The sequence below is a fragment of the Pinus tabuliformis genome, chromosome 4_1 (genome assembly GCF_031772625.1).
Source record: "Pinus tabuliformis cultivar Carrire ecotype Pingquan chromosome 4_1, CPIR1, whole genome shotgun sequence".
NCBI lineage: Eukaryota > Viridiplantae > Streptophyta > Pinopsida > Pinales > Pinaceae > Pinus > Pinus tabuliformis.
The window spans coordinates 218,454,199-218,470,835 of record NC_142303.1 but is presented as its reverse complement, the minus strand read 5'-3'; the positions used below and the strand labels follow the sequence as shown (position 1 = coordinate 218,470,835).

Genomic DNA, 16,637 nt, shown 5'->3' with positions numbered 1-16,637 from the left:
CAACCTCGACCAAATGATAGATGGCACAAGAATAAAGGGCCTCCACAACATCATAGGCCTCCCAACCCATTGGAATCCACCAACATGGTAGATCAAGTTCCCCCATATTGTAGGCCATGTAACGAGTTTCATGAAGAATCTACATGTCTCATTGTAAAGAGAATCATGGAAAGTGGCATGACAAGAGGTGAACATGTGGGGACGAGTGGTCAAATCAATATGTTCTCTATGGAAAATCAAGTTAGGACTATTGAAGGAGATCAAGAGATCGATCATGGCCTAATGCTTGTGAGGTTGATAATATTATTGCAAATTTTGATAATGTCACTAAACTTTTTGGGGAAAAGCCTACATCTGGGCAGATCTTTGCCATGGCAAAGCTTAAAGGAATGACTTATCAAAGGAGAAATAATCAAAATCAAAATAATCCTAGAAATTTTTCTCCTCCTACTTCAACATTGAATTTTGACGTGGACGATTGGATGAATAATGTAAAGGTTTCTATCCCAGTATCTAAGTTATTAAAGATTCCATCTCAGAGATCAAAATTGCTAAGTGTCATTGAAGTTACTCAAAGGGAAGAAATGCCTTATAATGAACCGGAAGCTGAAGAAATTATATTAAAAAATATGAACTATTATTTGGGGAATGAAGATCATCAACCGTTCTTTATTACCTTGATGGTGAATGATCGCCTTTTGCATAATTGCATGCTAGATTTAGGTGCATCCGCTAGTGTCATGACCAAGAAAGTCATGGAGCAATTGAACTTAAGGATATCTAGGCCCTATCACAACATATGTTCCATGGATTCAAAAATAATTGAAGTATGTGGGTTAATCAAAGATTTACAAGTTTTCATAGCAACATACCTTGATAAAATAATCACTATGGATATAGTTGTGATAGATGTGCGTGATGCATGGGGAATGCTCTTTTCGAGAAAGTGGAGAACAAAATTTGGGTGACAAAATTCAGATGGATCTATCATATGCCACCATCCCCATGCTAGATAATACATTTGTCTGGCTTGGTCACAAGTTAGAACGAAGATATCATGTTGAAGATCCAAGAAAACCCTACAATGAAATTACAAGTAGGTCATATACATCAGAAAGTGATGCGGTATTGACGAATTTTCCATTACCCTTGACTAAACAGATTCTGAATTGCAAAAGTAGGTCATCCTATAGCATACTTCAACACTTCAAATTTTGCATCAGCTCATTCTGAAGACGTGGCAAAGAGGTCTACATTGGTCACATCATCATCAGCATCACAGCCTACCAGGAAGAAAATTAAAAAGGAAAAAAGAGGTTAAAAATAAGCCACCAACTTTGGACATAATTGGTACTTCGAGGAAAAAGAAAAAGGATATAAAAGATACATCATCATAAACAGGGTCAAGCCTCAACGGGTTAAAAATCAGAAAAGAAAACAAACAAGGCTTGATACATCTAATGGCCATATAGAACATAGCATTGGGATGAGTTAGTCTCCCAAGATGACGAAAACTAGATAGGGCACATCAAAGAAAGAACCCATGGATCTGTCTGTGGGTCGGCAGATTCTCAAAATGGACTTCATTGAAGACATCTAATGCCATAGGGCATCCTCTGTATTGTATCTCTAACCCTCCTCTCATAGATTAGATTTCATTTCAACATTTCTATTTCATGTTCGTAGGTTAGGTTTATATTTCATGTTATTAGAATAGCTTTCGTTTCAGTTTCAGTGTTTGATTTTATGATGATTTCTAGATTTATATTTGAATGGATGTTGCTAATGTGCTTTGTTGGACTTGGACGCAAATTCTAGATTCATGCATGCTTTGTTGGCGTTTGGGAAAGTTTTAAGTTGAACCAACCAACTCTCAAGGCATATGAGTGGAATAAGCCACATAGATCTCCCTCAAAGGCTTATCATAAGATCATTTTTAAAGGGAGTTTTTTGGCCATAGCTTGCAAATCTAATCATTTATTTTTCAAATCTATCTATTTATGCACTTTATCTACTAGATTTAGCTATTTTAGAACTTATACTTTGCTACCCAAGAGCGGAGTTATACTCACACTATTTGGGCTAGTAGATCTGTAAATTTTGTATATATATATATATATGTGTGTGTGTGTGTGTGTCTTCTCTTGTATAGATCTTGTATATATTTCTTGGATCCCCTCTCTATTTTTTGCAGACCTGACGAAAGGAGCAAGGGTTTGGCTTAAAGAATTTTCATAATTTTTTTATTGCAGGTCGAAGCTTGGGGATCAACAAAACAATTAATTTTTGAAGCTAGCACTTGTTCGTTGATCAAACCTTCTCCTCTCTCTTGCGCAGATCCTAGACGATGTTGAGAAATGAAGGGCAACTCAAATATTCACTTTCTCTTAACTATGATAACTGCTTGTGATATTATTTCCTTAGATTCTCCTTCTTATTGTTAACATGTGTTATCTTCATCAAACAGCTATCAAAACAAGAAGATCAAAAATGCACAAGTACACAAGATATTGGCACCAAGCTAGGGCAAAAACCTCTCCAAAAACGTGAGAGGAAAAACCCTTTGAACTCTTTCTTATAGAATCTTTATTAAGGAATTCCAAGACCCAAACTTTGACTCAAAAATGCCTTCAACATCAAATGAAAATACCTCCAAACATGTACAACCCTTTGTTTCTTTCTACAATTTTGGACAGTATAGCAGGTCTGCAACAAGGGTATGACAGTCAGCAAATATGGTCTCGGATAGGCTCATCTAGCCTCCTCTTATCTTCGCACTTCTTGTAGACCCATCGTACATATCATAGCCTTTTGAATTGAGCTTGATCTGAGATCTCATGATGCCAAAAGAGTGATTGTTCTAGAGCAGCAAGAACAGAACCTTCCACTTCAAAACGTAGGCACACGTACTAGGAGTTAGGGCTCTTCTAGCCCTCCAATGACTTCGATCTCTTCGGCAATGGCTTCCTCCTTCAAACTACGGCTAGATCGGACCTCTAACCCAACGATATACTCATATAACGTGATACCCTAGACCAGATCAGAATGTCGCATGAGAGAACAGGCTTGATGATGAACTCGGATGAGGGAACAGACTTCCTCATTGACTATGGCTACCTTTCTCTTTGACCCTTTCATTTCGCTTTTCTTTTATGAACAAATGAGAATGAATGTGCTGTGAGGAGGTATCAACGTTGCCTTTAAATAGGCTTGCCTCCTCATCTCTAGGCCGACGTGATCCTTTGATTAGGCTGACGTGATCCCTTGATTAGGCCGACATAATAAGAGGCTTCCAAAATTATTTCAAGCAGTTTCTTTGCATCAAATCCGTGGGTACATGTTGGAGTATTTCATTGATGATCTAGAAGGATTTTTTATTTACATCAATTACATTTACAAGTACATGACTGTCTTCATTTTACATGACTCATCTAAGGCTCTCAATTGGAGCCACAACTAGACCAAGAAACTTCTTGAGCATGAAACCCATGTCTCAAGCAAAAAATATAAAAATTTCTTGATACAAAATTACATCATTACAATATTTGATATTATGAAGACCGAACCTAGTTACATTATTTTCAACAAACGACTAGGGCTTTAAGGGTTTTATTCAAGTTCGATTTTTTTTTTAAGAGATCCATCATCTAAGCCTTGGGAAAAGGCAAGATCAATTTTTTTTGGAGGCCATCTTCATTTCTAGAGCAAGATCGAATTTTTTTGTGGAAGTCGTTTACATTTAGAGGCCTATCTCTCTAAGCCACAAGCAAAGGAAAAGCTTCTCCTTGCTTCTTGTACGAAATTCCTCCTTGGACGTCTAACATTTCAAGCAAAATTTTCTTGGAGAAATTCCATTGTAATTTAATCATAAAATTTTAACTCTTTGAGGAAGGGGTATCCAAGACATTGAAGCCAATTTTTCTTGCAAACCCTCCTCTAAGATCAAATCCCTCTCTTCTCTCAAAGAGGGTTTCAAATTTGTAATATAATAAAGGAAAATTTTTTCTTAAGGGAGCTTGGGGTTTTTCCCCTTTTTTAATTTTAGGTTAACATGTTCTTTGCTTAGGACAGTTACTTCAGAGATCCATATTAGCCCAATTTTCAATTCATTCCATTTCCATTAGCAAACACATAAAACATTATCACATTGAGTGTAACTGAAGAAAGAACATAAATGATAGATGCAAAAGACAAGCCAAGACAAGAGAACACGGGTCTGGCACAAGCCAAGGAAAAATCCCAAGACGAGAAAAAACCCTTTATCAAGTCATCTTATTATTAATATCGAATGTTCAGCAGAGAGAGAGTACAATAATATAGCTTGCCAATTTGGAGATCATATCACTGCCCTTGAACAAGTGGCTAACCCAGAACTGCAATACCAACATTCTGTCAACAATAGTCAATTAAGGTTTGGTTAGGGTTGCTTACAGTGCACTGTTGTTGCATTAAATTAATCCAAAAACCCTCCTTTTAGCTACAACTTTCTCTGGTATGCTCAATGCAGGCCTTCGCTGGGCCTTAAGGCTAGACTGAACTCATGTTAAGCCTATCGGCTCCCTTGACTATGATAGGGCAAACCTACGACCCTTCCTAAAGGTATAGCACTGAAGTGTGATCAATCAAGGGGATAATATCTTCCTCAAATCGTCCACCAACTAACCTATAAGGACAGAATTACCCACACAAACTTCATAGAATTTCCTCAAAGCCTGCGATTGTTGATCTGAAGTATCTCGACCCTGTTGGAGAAGAAAAACCCAAAACAAACTGCCCTTTGACCTCCTCCAATAACTCGGTTGCCTCATACATAAAATTTTCTATGCAACAAAGTACTTGAATGTGTCTTTGGAGGATGGAGGACACCTTTATTTATATAAGATGGAGAGGGGAGTCACATGTCTAAATAACCCCAAGTCAACCTTGGTAATTTGCACATATGTGGGTTTCATTTCAAAAACATATTTCTCCTTGTCCAAATTTAGTGATCTTTAGGTCAATTTTGGTACTCTTGAAAAGAGGAATTTAATGCAATAATTATCTTCATATAATGAACTTCCCAAAGTGGATTTTGGCCCTAGTTGCCAATTTTAACACCCTTGATGTCCCTCTCTCCTCATTTGGTAGGAGAGCCTCTTGGATTCCTAGTTTCTAACTTGTTTCCTTTTCTTTTGATAGCTTAGTCATTAGATCTATTAACTGACTAGTTCATTTTGCATTGACATCTCTAGATCTAGATCTAATCTTATTTTGCAAGAAGCTTGAATTACTTGTCTTGATCTAGTTCTCTTGTGCTCATTGAATAATTTCATTGACTATTAGATCTAATTGGCATATCCATTGAAGTAGCTTTATTTTCTTGATCTTATTGCCATATGCTTCTTGGTCTAGTTCGTTTTGCATCATTGCGTAATTGACATAAGCTAATTGCACATTGATTCCATAACTTGTGCTCAAAGTATTTATTGCCTATTTGATCATATAAGTGGAATGGTATTTGCTATTGATAAATCTTAAGATCTTTCACTTTTGAAGCTTTTCATTTTAATTGTATCTCACTTCGGGCATCTGTTTTAAATTATTAACTAATTGCATCTTAGATCTTATTTGCATATTGCATTCTCTAAAATTTACCTCCAAGCATAAGCTTGGTTAATAGAAATTTAGGATAACCTTCCCTAACTGTCATTCAACTTCTTAAATTTGAGTTTGGATCAAAGGTTAAAACGTGTGACCCTGCGGTTCTCTTGTGGTCAAGACCCTTGTAGGAATGAAGGCACACAGGTTGCATTGATGTCCTAAGAGGGTATCATTAATGAGGCCTTAGCCCTCTCACTTAGTCCTTCATGCAACTACCCGCTAGTCCTTACCAAGTTGAAGGAGTTGACGAGAAGTCTCACCTTAATTTAGGCATATAAATTTATAATAAAATCTACCAAGAGCACTTGATCACGCACGCCCACTAATAACATTTTCTCATCTTGCATTCAATTGGTTATTAACTTATTGTGCAATTGGGTTTGTGAGCTAATCACTTACTTGCAAGTTTCCATTTAATATCCTTGTACTTGATTTCTTAACGAAAATTGTTTCTAGCAAGTTATACTTATGAGCATATTGTTTCTAGCAAGGTACTGGTGTAATCATTATTTTCCTTGTAGGATATCTTGTGAACATAATTGATTTATCTAAATTGTTGATTCTTGTATGCTCATGAACATTTCAAACCTGCTAAATTAATCTCTAATTTATATTCAAATTATGTTGAATGGTATTTGCTTTGCCTATTATCTCCTAGGCCTTGTTATTTCTAATAAGTTTTCCTTTAGAATCTTCTTTAGGGACCACCCCCCTTAGCTTAGCTAGGAGAGAGCTTAAACAGAGAGAATTGAGAATAGGTGAAAGCCCCTTCTCAGAGTGTTTCTGTTAAAATTGGCAACTAGGGCCAAACTCCATGTGGATCACCTTATTTATGGCTTCTGATATTTTTCCTAGATTCCTCTCATCGAGAGGTGTAGGATTGATCTAAAGATCATCCGATTCCGATAAGTATTTATGGAGATATCAATTTATTTTGATTATGGACAAATTGTCAAGGTCGGCCAGCAAACTTATGTAGGCTCAGAAGCCCAACAGTCACATTTATTCATCCTCAACGTTTGCATATAAATACAAGGAGCATTCTCCTCATTAGGAAAATTCATTCACTCATCTTCTCTCTCTCTCTCTCCTACACATAAAAGGAGCCTCTCTCTCACACACGTGTGGCTGAAAGGAAGATGTCCTAGGGCAAGGAAGACGCAGAAAGAAGGATGCTAGGACAGCAGGTCATCTCTTTGACCAGCGTTGACCATCCAAAAGTGTGGATTGAGTGTGGTTGCCTCTCCTAGGCAGGCCACAATTTTTGGCACAAAAATCGAGATGATCTGACCTCTAGTTTGACCGGTGTTGATTGCCCTAGTTTATGGCTACAAGTTGACTTCAGAAATCTGCAAATTGATTGAACTTTTGGGGCTGTTTCTTCAGATTTTTCAAGGACAAGTTGACCCGAAATTGACCAAGTATTTTAGAGGTCAATTTCAACTAGTTTGGCCAGGTTTGACTTTGTTGATCTAGGGTTCGCTGTTGCTGATATAAAATTACAGAATTCAGATTTTGTACTATTTCTCTCCGCTGAACTATTGAAGATAAAAGAAGATTTGATCAAAGGGTTTCCCCACATTGAGGTTTGTCCCTGGCTAGCTGCCACATCTTGTGTCTCTTGTCTTGGCTTGTTTTCTGTTGATCATTTAATGTTCTATCTACACTTTACTTAATGTATATGTGATTGCTAATCTGTGGATAATAAGAAGAAAAATAAGTAAACTGCTCTAAGCATAGAACATACCATAATTTAACAGTTTTACCTTTAAGGCCACACCTAGTGGGATTAGGGACTTTTCCCACATTAATCTAGGTGTGCATCCTAGGCGACAACAAGCCGCATTCTACATGTTAGCAACTTAGAGAAGGTTGCTTGCTTGGAAAACGCACTACATTGGAGGAGAAGCATTTGACATTCCAAAGGGGGGGGGAATATGCCCTAGACAGCATGGGGTAGCTTGCATGGAGGCATAGAATTGACTTGTTGACACCTAGGCAGCAATAGTGTTCATGCAAGGGGAGTAGGGACCAAGCGGATCACATGGCTTAGGAGGAGCATTCAAGTCCTTGGAGGTTTGTAAGAGGACCATTGTACACATATCATGGAGCACCCTTGCAATCAAGCCTTCTTGCATATAACATCACTTTGTAGCTTGACCCATATACCCTTGGGTCTAGTGCTTCACATGCGTGAGTCTATTTGTGTTTATATTAAGTTACTTGAGGGTTTAGGCCCACATTTATTGTTGGCCTCCCTTATCTCTCATATAATAGAGTAAGGCAAGAGAATTCAAGATGAAACCCTAGGGGTTATTATGAAGACGAGGGAGGATGTATTTGTTGGAGGATTCTTGTGAGATACTAGAGTTTACTCTTGTGAAGAAGATGTTGGATACGAAGATGTGATAACTCATCATCATTTCATCATCTTCTGTTGAAGATGTTAGAGGAGGAACATCCTGCTCTCTCTTTCTCCCTTTCATCTTCATCTTTGTACTCTCTTTCCTGTCTTGGAGGTGGTGCTAGGGTTTCTTGGAGCTCATGGAGAATCTTCAATGCAAGGGTTAGGGTTTTATCCCTTTGAGACAATGGAGCTAGGGTTTTGTGATTAAACCCTAGATTGTACTTCTTGAAGAGTGGAGACAAGGAGATGTCTTACCTTGGAGGACTCACTAGTGTGATGCTTGCTTGTTGGATCTCCTTGGTGCCACCTAGGATTTTTCTTGGTTTTTTCTAACTAGGGTTTTGGAGAGATAGAGGATTGTACTAGCCTTGACATGAGGCTATAGTATGTATATGAACTTCATCTTTACTAATATATGTGAAGTTTTCAACTGTACAAACTGTCTTATTGCAGATTTAATTTTCAGTTATCTTCATCTTCATAGTTTGATAATTTCAGGCACTTCTGTGTCTTGCTGATTTGATCTAAGCTAAGGCTGAAGATGTTAAGTGATCTAACATTAATATTGAATAAGATAGGACAGATTTACTACTGTTATCACTGTTGTTATAAGGTGAATTTCAGATCTGGTTTATGCATGACAAATTGCCCTGTAGGGCTGAAACTTGCCGGCATTCATTTGGTATCTTTTCTATTGCCTTGTTGATTGGGGTTGTTAAAAGATGAAATATTTTCTGCTGTTGCTGTTGTTTTATCATATTTCATAGCAGTCCTAAAGCTGTAAATTCACATGGTTAAGATCTGTGGAACCTTTAGAAAGAGGTAAATTTTCTGAAAATGCATTAATTGCCCTTAATTTGTAAAATTTCTACACATTCTACTTCTGTGAAGCGCATTCACCTTCAGCAGCATGGTGCTTCAGCAGAACCATTGTCATCGCTTCCTGTGCATAATAGAGGACTGTGTGGTCACAGCCGTAGTTAAGAGGAAGGGCAGTTATATATGGAAGGTAGATGCACATGCATGCTGAGGTATGTATGCACCAACCTTAGTGCTTTGTTTAGATTTAACAGTTGTCCTCATTTAGCAGTGCGCTTTTGTTAGTTTCAGTTCAAAGTTAGGAAGTTTGCTTTTCCCAGAATTAGAACTATTGTTTGATTTTAGATTTATTTTTCCAGACTTGGGAATAGCGCATGGGTTAGAGGAGATTTCGAGATATAGATAGGACACAGTTTCCCAGGAGAGTGGAGTGCTTGCTTCATGCATTGATCCTCTCCTCATGCATGTAGTATTCTACGCAGTTTTACTCATGCAGGAAGGGTGCTCTAATCTAGGCAGCGTTAGCGTTTTATAAATCTGGGCATATTCGAATTTATCGATGCATACTATTTTGCTGTACCAGAAACCAAAGCTATTGTACCAAATACCACGCCTGTTATGTAGGGCATTACCCTGATAACAAACAGTGGGAGGATTGGAACTAAGATATGTCCATGGTTTCCTTAGATACACCTTTCTGCAGCCTATGAACTCCTAAACAAGTATAAGGATTTAAGCATTTGAGAGGGTGAAGTGTAGCAAAGCCAGTGCAGCAAAAAGGATTGAGAGTTGCTGAGTGGTTGATTCTTCTTACAATATCCACACAACACTATTAATTTATTAAACTTCCTATAGTAAGAAATTGCTCTTCTAAGTTAGTTTCATATATATATTACAGCAGCTTCCATCTCAAGTCAATATTTGGGAAGCATTGAGACGATGATTGGAAAACTTAAGATGCATACAATCCGGGAATGCAAGATTCAAGGACTAAGCCTACAAGGCCTAGAGAACTGTAAAACAACAAAGTTGCATTTGTATATTTATTTTTTTGGGGAGGCGACAGGTGGAACTGCTCATGGGGGTTTTGAACCAGTTAACATAACATCAAGGAGTGCCTTAACAATGCACCAAACCACCATCTATTCAAAGCCCCATGGGCCACGTGCATTTACATATTGACATGAGTGTTTGGAAATAAATAGATTACCAAAGATGGTTCCATTAAAAGATGATTCCAAGCTAGCAAAGCAGATGAGTGATTCGGCCAACCATTGCTGCTACTTAGTTTTAACTTTTAAATAACCTTCCGCCTATTTAAATGAATAATAACTGTCCTTGTATCTATTACATAATGAAAAAACATAAACGAGTTGCTAACAAACCTTTCACCATCGTGTGACAAGTCGAACAGCATGTTTGTGGCCTTCAATATTCGTGTTGGAAAACCTGAGGGACCAAACCTTCTACTGAATTCACGGGCAGAAGCTAGCCACGTTGCAAGCCTAAATGCTGGGACTGCCGATATGTTTCCAAATAAAAACAGAACCTGCAAGGATGCAAGACAGGCAGATCTAAATCAAATCCTGCCTTTAGTCATGAAAATTCCGTCAATATGTAATCAATCAGCTTTGTTTAGGTCAGATTCCCATGGCATATTATAGAAAACAAGATTCAAGCAACTCCTAAACATTGTCAATCAAATCACTTTTATACAGGACCACTAATAAAGAAAAAACAAAGCAAAACAAATATAAAATATCAGTTCAGGTTATCTTTAAACTTAATGCATTTTGAGGATATCTTCTTGCAGTGTATTAAGTTAGAGGAAATTCCAAGCACGGCCCAAGTAATATGGCACTGGTAGGGTCCATGGATGCCTACCAACCTAAGTAACCGGATTCGTCCTAAACCCCCTACGAATCCCGAATCCAGCGAATCCGACACGATTCGGTCCTGATTCGTGTCCAAATCATATGACACGTCGTGTCCTTTTCCGACATGTCGAATCCGAGGTCGTGTCATGATTTTCAAAAGCGTGTCGCGATTTTGGGAATCGTGTCCTGTTTCCAGGATTCGGTAAGCTCAGCGAGGGTATGAAAAGGGCGTGTTTGCTCATTAATATTTTCATTTGGCAAGTGATTTGTGTTGTTGCAGCAAGGAGTAGAGCATTTTGGCAGCTTCATGATCAAGTCTAGGCCCTAGTATTGATATGCTATTCATGGTAATGTTAAATTCTTAAAGTAAAAGGATGAAAATGAAGATTAAGGAATGACTCGGGATGTTTGAGAGTGGTTCCAGCCTCATTGGATTTCATATGGAGAAAGTAGAATTTTAGATTTCATTCAAAATCCAGCAGACTTATCAGTTTTTCAGGATTTTAGGATTGGGGGATTGCAATGTTTCCATTGAATTTTGTCATTTATTAGGGTATGGAACTCATATTTAATCAAGAGCACCAAACCAAGAGCTTCTGAATATGTCGCTCCCGCTCCCAAGTAACACTGTTCCTGATGATATGGGTCTGGACACCACTGTTGAGTTGGCATTGGCCAACATGGATCTCAATGATCCAGTGCTAGAGCCTGTTAGATTTGATGACTTAGAGGGGTCAACCTCCATACCAGCAGATGCAGAGGCGACTATGGATACAGGGGAGGAGGAGGATGCAGAGGAGAGCAGTGGGGACCATGATGATGGGGACAGTGATGCTGATTCTGATGCTGATTGATGCCTTGAGGCTTGTATACCTGTAGTTGTTTTATATTTTCCATTTCTATTTATCATTGGCATTGCACCAACACTACCTATGTAACACATTTTGATTTGATGACTTAATGAGAAAACTACAGTTGTCAGTGTGTTTATCTTACTACCTTGTAGTTGTAAGTTGTCTTTCAGTTATGAATTATGAATCATGATTTAAATTTTTAATAGATTTATCATTTATGTGACCAGTACCACTGATATTTGTTTGAATTTTGTATGTACTATGCATGCTAATAGCTATAGATGAAGATCTATGATTGAAATCAATAAATTTGTATCATTAATTAAAATTTGTGTAAGAAATATCTAATTTTTAATATACATATATCTATATATATATATATATATATATATATATATTTTAATTTTTAAATATATATATATATATATATATATATATATCTATTTTAATTTTTAAATATATATATATATATAATAATATAATATAGAACGAATCCTAACGTGTCCTGTTCTGGGGTCAGCGTGTCCAAATCCTACATGTCCCGAATCCCCGTGTCAGGTGACTTAGCTACCAACTAAACGTCTGAACTGCACCGTTATTACGAAAAATACCGACCAAAAAGCTGGTTTTAGTACTCTCTCGGGATGTTTCAACATGACCCATTTGCAACACTACTCATGAAATTCACTACTTGACTTAAAAATAAGCAGCATTGATAGAAAGCCAAATGATAATGGGGGAGAGACACAGATCAAATGACCGATTCTCACAATACTTGGAAAAACTCTCAAATGAAATGGGTCATCTAAATAACGGCTGGTGAGAATTACTGCCCATGTGATAAGTGATATCGACAATATTATTGTTCAGAGCCACGGTACAGAACCATGATGAGAACTTCGGTACCTAAAATCAGAGTTACACATGAGCCTTAAGCTTGTCAAGCTTAAGTCACAATCAATTTGTAGAACACCAATACTGTAAATTAATTTAATGCTCATAGTCGAAACCCATTTTGGTGAAATTTGATATAATTAGTGGTCGACTACTAAAAGGCGTATCGCATTCGCATTTCATCTATATAATCAGTACATTACTCCTCCACAAACTTGTCAGCTAAAGGAATTATCTGGACAACAATGAATGGAATTCAATTATTGTGCTTTGAGATCCAATATATGGTCCATATAGTCCAGGGGAGCTGTTCAAGACCAACTACCAGTTGACTTAATCAAAATGCCGGACTGAGGCATTTGGCAAATGATCCAGAGTACTTGCGGCATTGGTAGAAATTAAACCGATGGAGTTATATGTAAAGTTCAGTATTTAGTTTTATAATTTTTGTGTAGCTCAAAAAATCAAAACTATTCAACTCAAGGTATTGCTTCTACCCTGATGCCTCTCGAACCTCAATATATCCAGTGCTAAAATAGAGCTATTTGCGAACACATTGTTAGCATAATTTATAGACCAAGCAACCCATTTTGAGCGATAGCTTATTAATCCTTGCTAAAACTTCAGTTGAAGATCTAGGTCAATCTACTTACAGTAGATAAAACAGTTGGGGGCAGTGAGAGTCCGACTTCTTGGCATGCTTCTTCCAATACAAGCTTTAATTCTTTCTCCTCTTCACTTTCCTGCGAGAAAAACACACTAAAATCTCAGGCACAAGCAACGCTTAAGCCTTTCGTTTTCAATTCAATATATAACCAAAAGGGGGAGGAAGTGAATGGGTCCGCCAATCTGACGGATTTGAGCATTAGGTTTACCTCGAAATGGGACAGAATATCAGTTGTGATGTCCACAGAGTCGGCTGGGTCCACAGTTGCCAGAGTACTAGAGTAAGAAGGACGGCACCGTCGTCGGGCTTTTAGCTTTGGCTTTTGCTTTTCTTTTTCTTTCATCGTTGTCATCATCATTCTTCCCCCCAATTTGGGGGCTATTTGCTCTGCCCCTGCCCTTGTTTGCTGGCGAATTCGACCAATTCTTGGCGATGTTCCTGCAATTCACTTCGGTCTCTGTGCCCGCTCCGTCCTCCTCCATGCCCTTGACTTTCGTTTCTCTCTATTTTTTATTTCGATCTGCTTTTGGTTAGACATTGGACTGAACTAGATTTTGGAGTGGCATTTTCCAGCTCATATATATGTTGTTTATTAAAAATTGTAATTATAAAATTTGTGACTTTACCAATATAGTTAAATATTCTATTACATTTGGATTGATTGTTACTATTTAAATCCATTTTGTCACTATAGTTTACTGCTTCAAATTTGCCCAAAGTAATTCATTGAATAATAAGTGAAACAGTCATAAAAGGAGCCCAAAGTAATTCATTGAATAATAAGTGAAACAGTCATAAAAGAAAAAGTGTTATGTATTAATTAAAAATAATAATAAGTGAAACAGTAATAAAAGAAAATGTGTTATGTATTAATTAAAATATTGTATTCTATAGGTGAAGTTTGTGAAGTTTAAATATATAGTTTTTAAGTAAAGTTTCTTTTGTAAAAATTATATAAGAAAAAATTTTGGTTGATGTAACTAACAAGTGTGGTTGGCAAAGGTTTAAATAGAGAGTAATGTAAAGACCAAAATGTCAAGTAACAGTTATGTTTGAACAATAATATTTAAGGAATTTAGACTTCTGTGATCCATAACATTGTTAAGATAGTCTTCGGCAAAATCACATAACCAATCTTTTGTCGACGCGTTTCGAACCAACCAGTGTGGTTCATCGTCAGGACAAGTTGAAGAACCAATCTGGGTTAGCTAGATTAAATAGAGCGTGCAGAGACTCTAACAGCTATAATGCTAACGGCTAATTTTACCTCATGGTCAAACTACTCAAATATTTTAATTAATATTTCTAGAAATAATTAAAATTGGTAAATAAGGAAATTAATATTATTTCAAATATTAATAATTTAATCTATAATGGTCAATATATAATCTATATTGAATGATTTATTATTATTCAAATTTAAATAAATTGAATAATAACAACATACAATAATATTAATATTTTGATTATAATGGTCATTATATAATATAAATTAATTGATTTATTATTATTAATTATCTTAATAAATAATATATCTATTTAATAATAAATATATGTATTATTAAATAATTGAATTCATTAGATAGTATAAAAACAGATATATTCTTAATATTATTTCTATAGTATAATATTAATATTTTAATCATAATGGTCCTTATATACTATATATTAATGATTTATTATTATTTAATTACAAGGGAATGGTAATAAATCCCTGCTATTTTTAAAATTTAGTTACAAAAGTTAATTATGTAATAATTATTTACTGGTCTAATGGTAATTATATAATATATATTAAAAGATTTATTATTATTCAATTATTATTTAAATACAAGTGAATGGTAATAAATCACTACTATTTTTATAATTTAGTTACAATAGGTAATTAAGTAATAATTACTTAATGGTGCATTGGTAAAATAGAATTTCATTATTTAGTTCTTTAAAATATATCATATTCCTTAGTTTTAATGTACTGGTCCTTAAACTAATAAGTTATATAAAGTAATATTAGATTATTGAATACTCATTCACTATTATTTATAAGGAAAAAAGGGGGGACTCAATTTATCAGGAACTAATTAATAAATTCCGGAAAAACTAATAAACAGCCCAATAGTATCAAAATCATGTTAAGGTTAATATAATAATAAGCCCGAGACAGAATCATAATAGAGAGGCCTTGGAGATTGAGAAAAGGCCAAACAATCTTAATAGGGATGATGGCTGGAAGATTGGCAGTTGCTGGGTCCCAGCCTTATCTTCCTAGCCTCCTCATTCCCCTGTTCTTGTTTGGTCCTAGGGTTTCTATCTTCCCCTTCCTTTTTTGTTCTTTTGGCTGATTTTTCCGTTTATTTTGGAGGTTTGAGTCATTAATAAGTTATGATTCTGTCTCGGGCTTATTATTATATTAACCTTAACATGATTTTGATACTATTGGGCTGTTTATTAGTTTTTCCGGAATTTATTAATTAGTTCCTGATAAATTGAGTCCCCCCTTTTTCCTTATAAATAATAGTGAATGAGTATTCAATAATCTAATATTACTTTATATAACTTATTAGTTTAAGGACCAGTACATTAAAACTAAGGAATATGATATATTTTAAAGAACTAAATAATGAAATTCTATCTTACCAATGCACCATTAAGTAATTATTACTTAATTACCTATTGTAACTAAATTATAAAAATAGTAGTGATTTATTACCATTCACTTGTATTTAAATAATAATTGAATAATAATAAATCTTTTAATATATATTATATAATTACCATTAGACCAGTAAATAATTATTACATAATTAACTTTTGTAACTAAATTTTAAAAATAGCAGGGATTTATTACCATTCCCTTGTAATTAAATAATAATAAATCATTAATATATAGTATATAAGGACCATTATGATTAAAATATTAATATTATACTATAGAAATAATATTAAGAATATATCTGTTTTTATACTATCTAATGAATTCAATTATTTAATAATACATATATTTATTATTAAATAGATATATTATTTACTAAGATAATTAATAATAATAAATCAATTAATTTATATTATATAATGACCATTATAATCAAAATATTAATATTATTCTATGTTGTTATTATTCAATTTATTTAAATTTGAATAATAATAAATCATTCAATATAGATTATATATTGACCATTATAGATTAAATTATTAATATTTGAAATAATATTAATTTCCTTATTTACCGATTTTAATTATTTCTAGAAATATTAATTAAAATATTTGAGTAGTTTGACCATGAGGTAAAATTAGCCGTTAGCATTATAGCTGTTAGAGTCTCTGCACGCTCTATTTAATCTAGCTAAGCCAGATTGGTTCTTCAACTTGTCCTGACGATGAACCACACTGGTTGGTTCGAAACGCGTCGACAAAAGATTGGTTATGTGATTTTGCCGAAGACTATCTTAATAATATTTAAATTATGATATTAATTTATT

General features: G+C 35.2%; 1 protein-coding gene across 2 annotated transcripts in view; it reads right to left on the bottom strand.

The window, feature by feature from the left end:
- LOC149175019 (dual specificity protein phosphatase PHS1-like) overlaps positions 1 to 13,693 on the bottom strand; it is a 105,818-nt gene extending 92,125 nt beyond the window's left edge. Inside the window, exons 1-3 of one of the 2 annotated variants that reach the window (XM_089419495.1) lie at positions 13,367 to 13,693; positions 13,145 to 13,234; positions 10,252 to 10,415 (exon numbers count right to left, since the gene is read on the bottom strand). In XM_089419495.1, coding sequence (XP_089275621.1) covers positions 10,252 to 10,415; positions 13,145 to 13,234; positions 13,367 to 13,516 — 404 coding nt within the window. In that variant the 5' untranslated portion in view covers positions 13,517 to 13,693. Of the gene's footprint in view, positions 1 to 10,251; positions 10,416 to 13,144; positions 13,235 to 13,366 lie in introns of those variants that run through there. The other variant, XM_089419496.1, reaches the window with a different exon arrangement.
- Between the last annotated feature and the right edge of the window lie 2,944 nt (positions 13,694 to 16,637).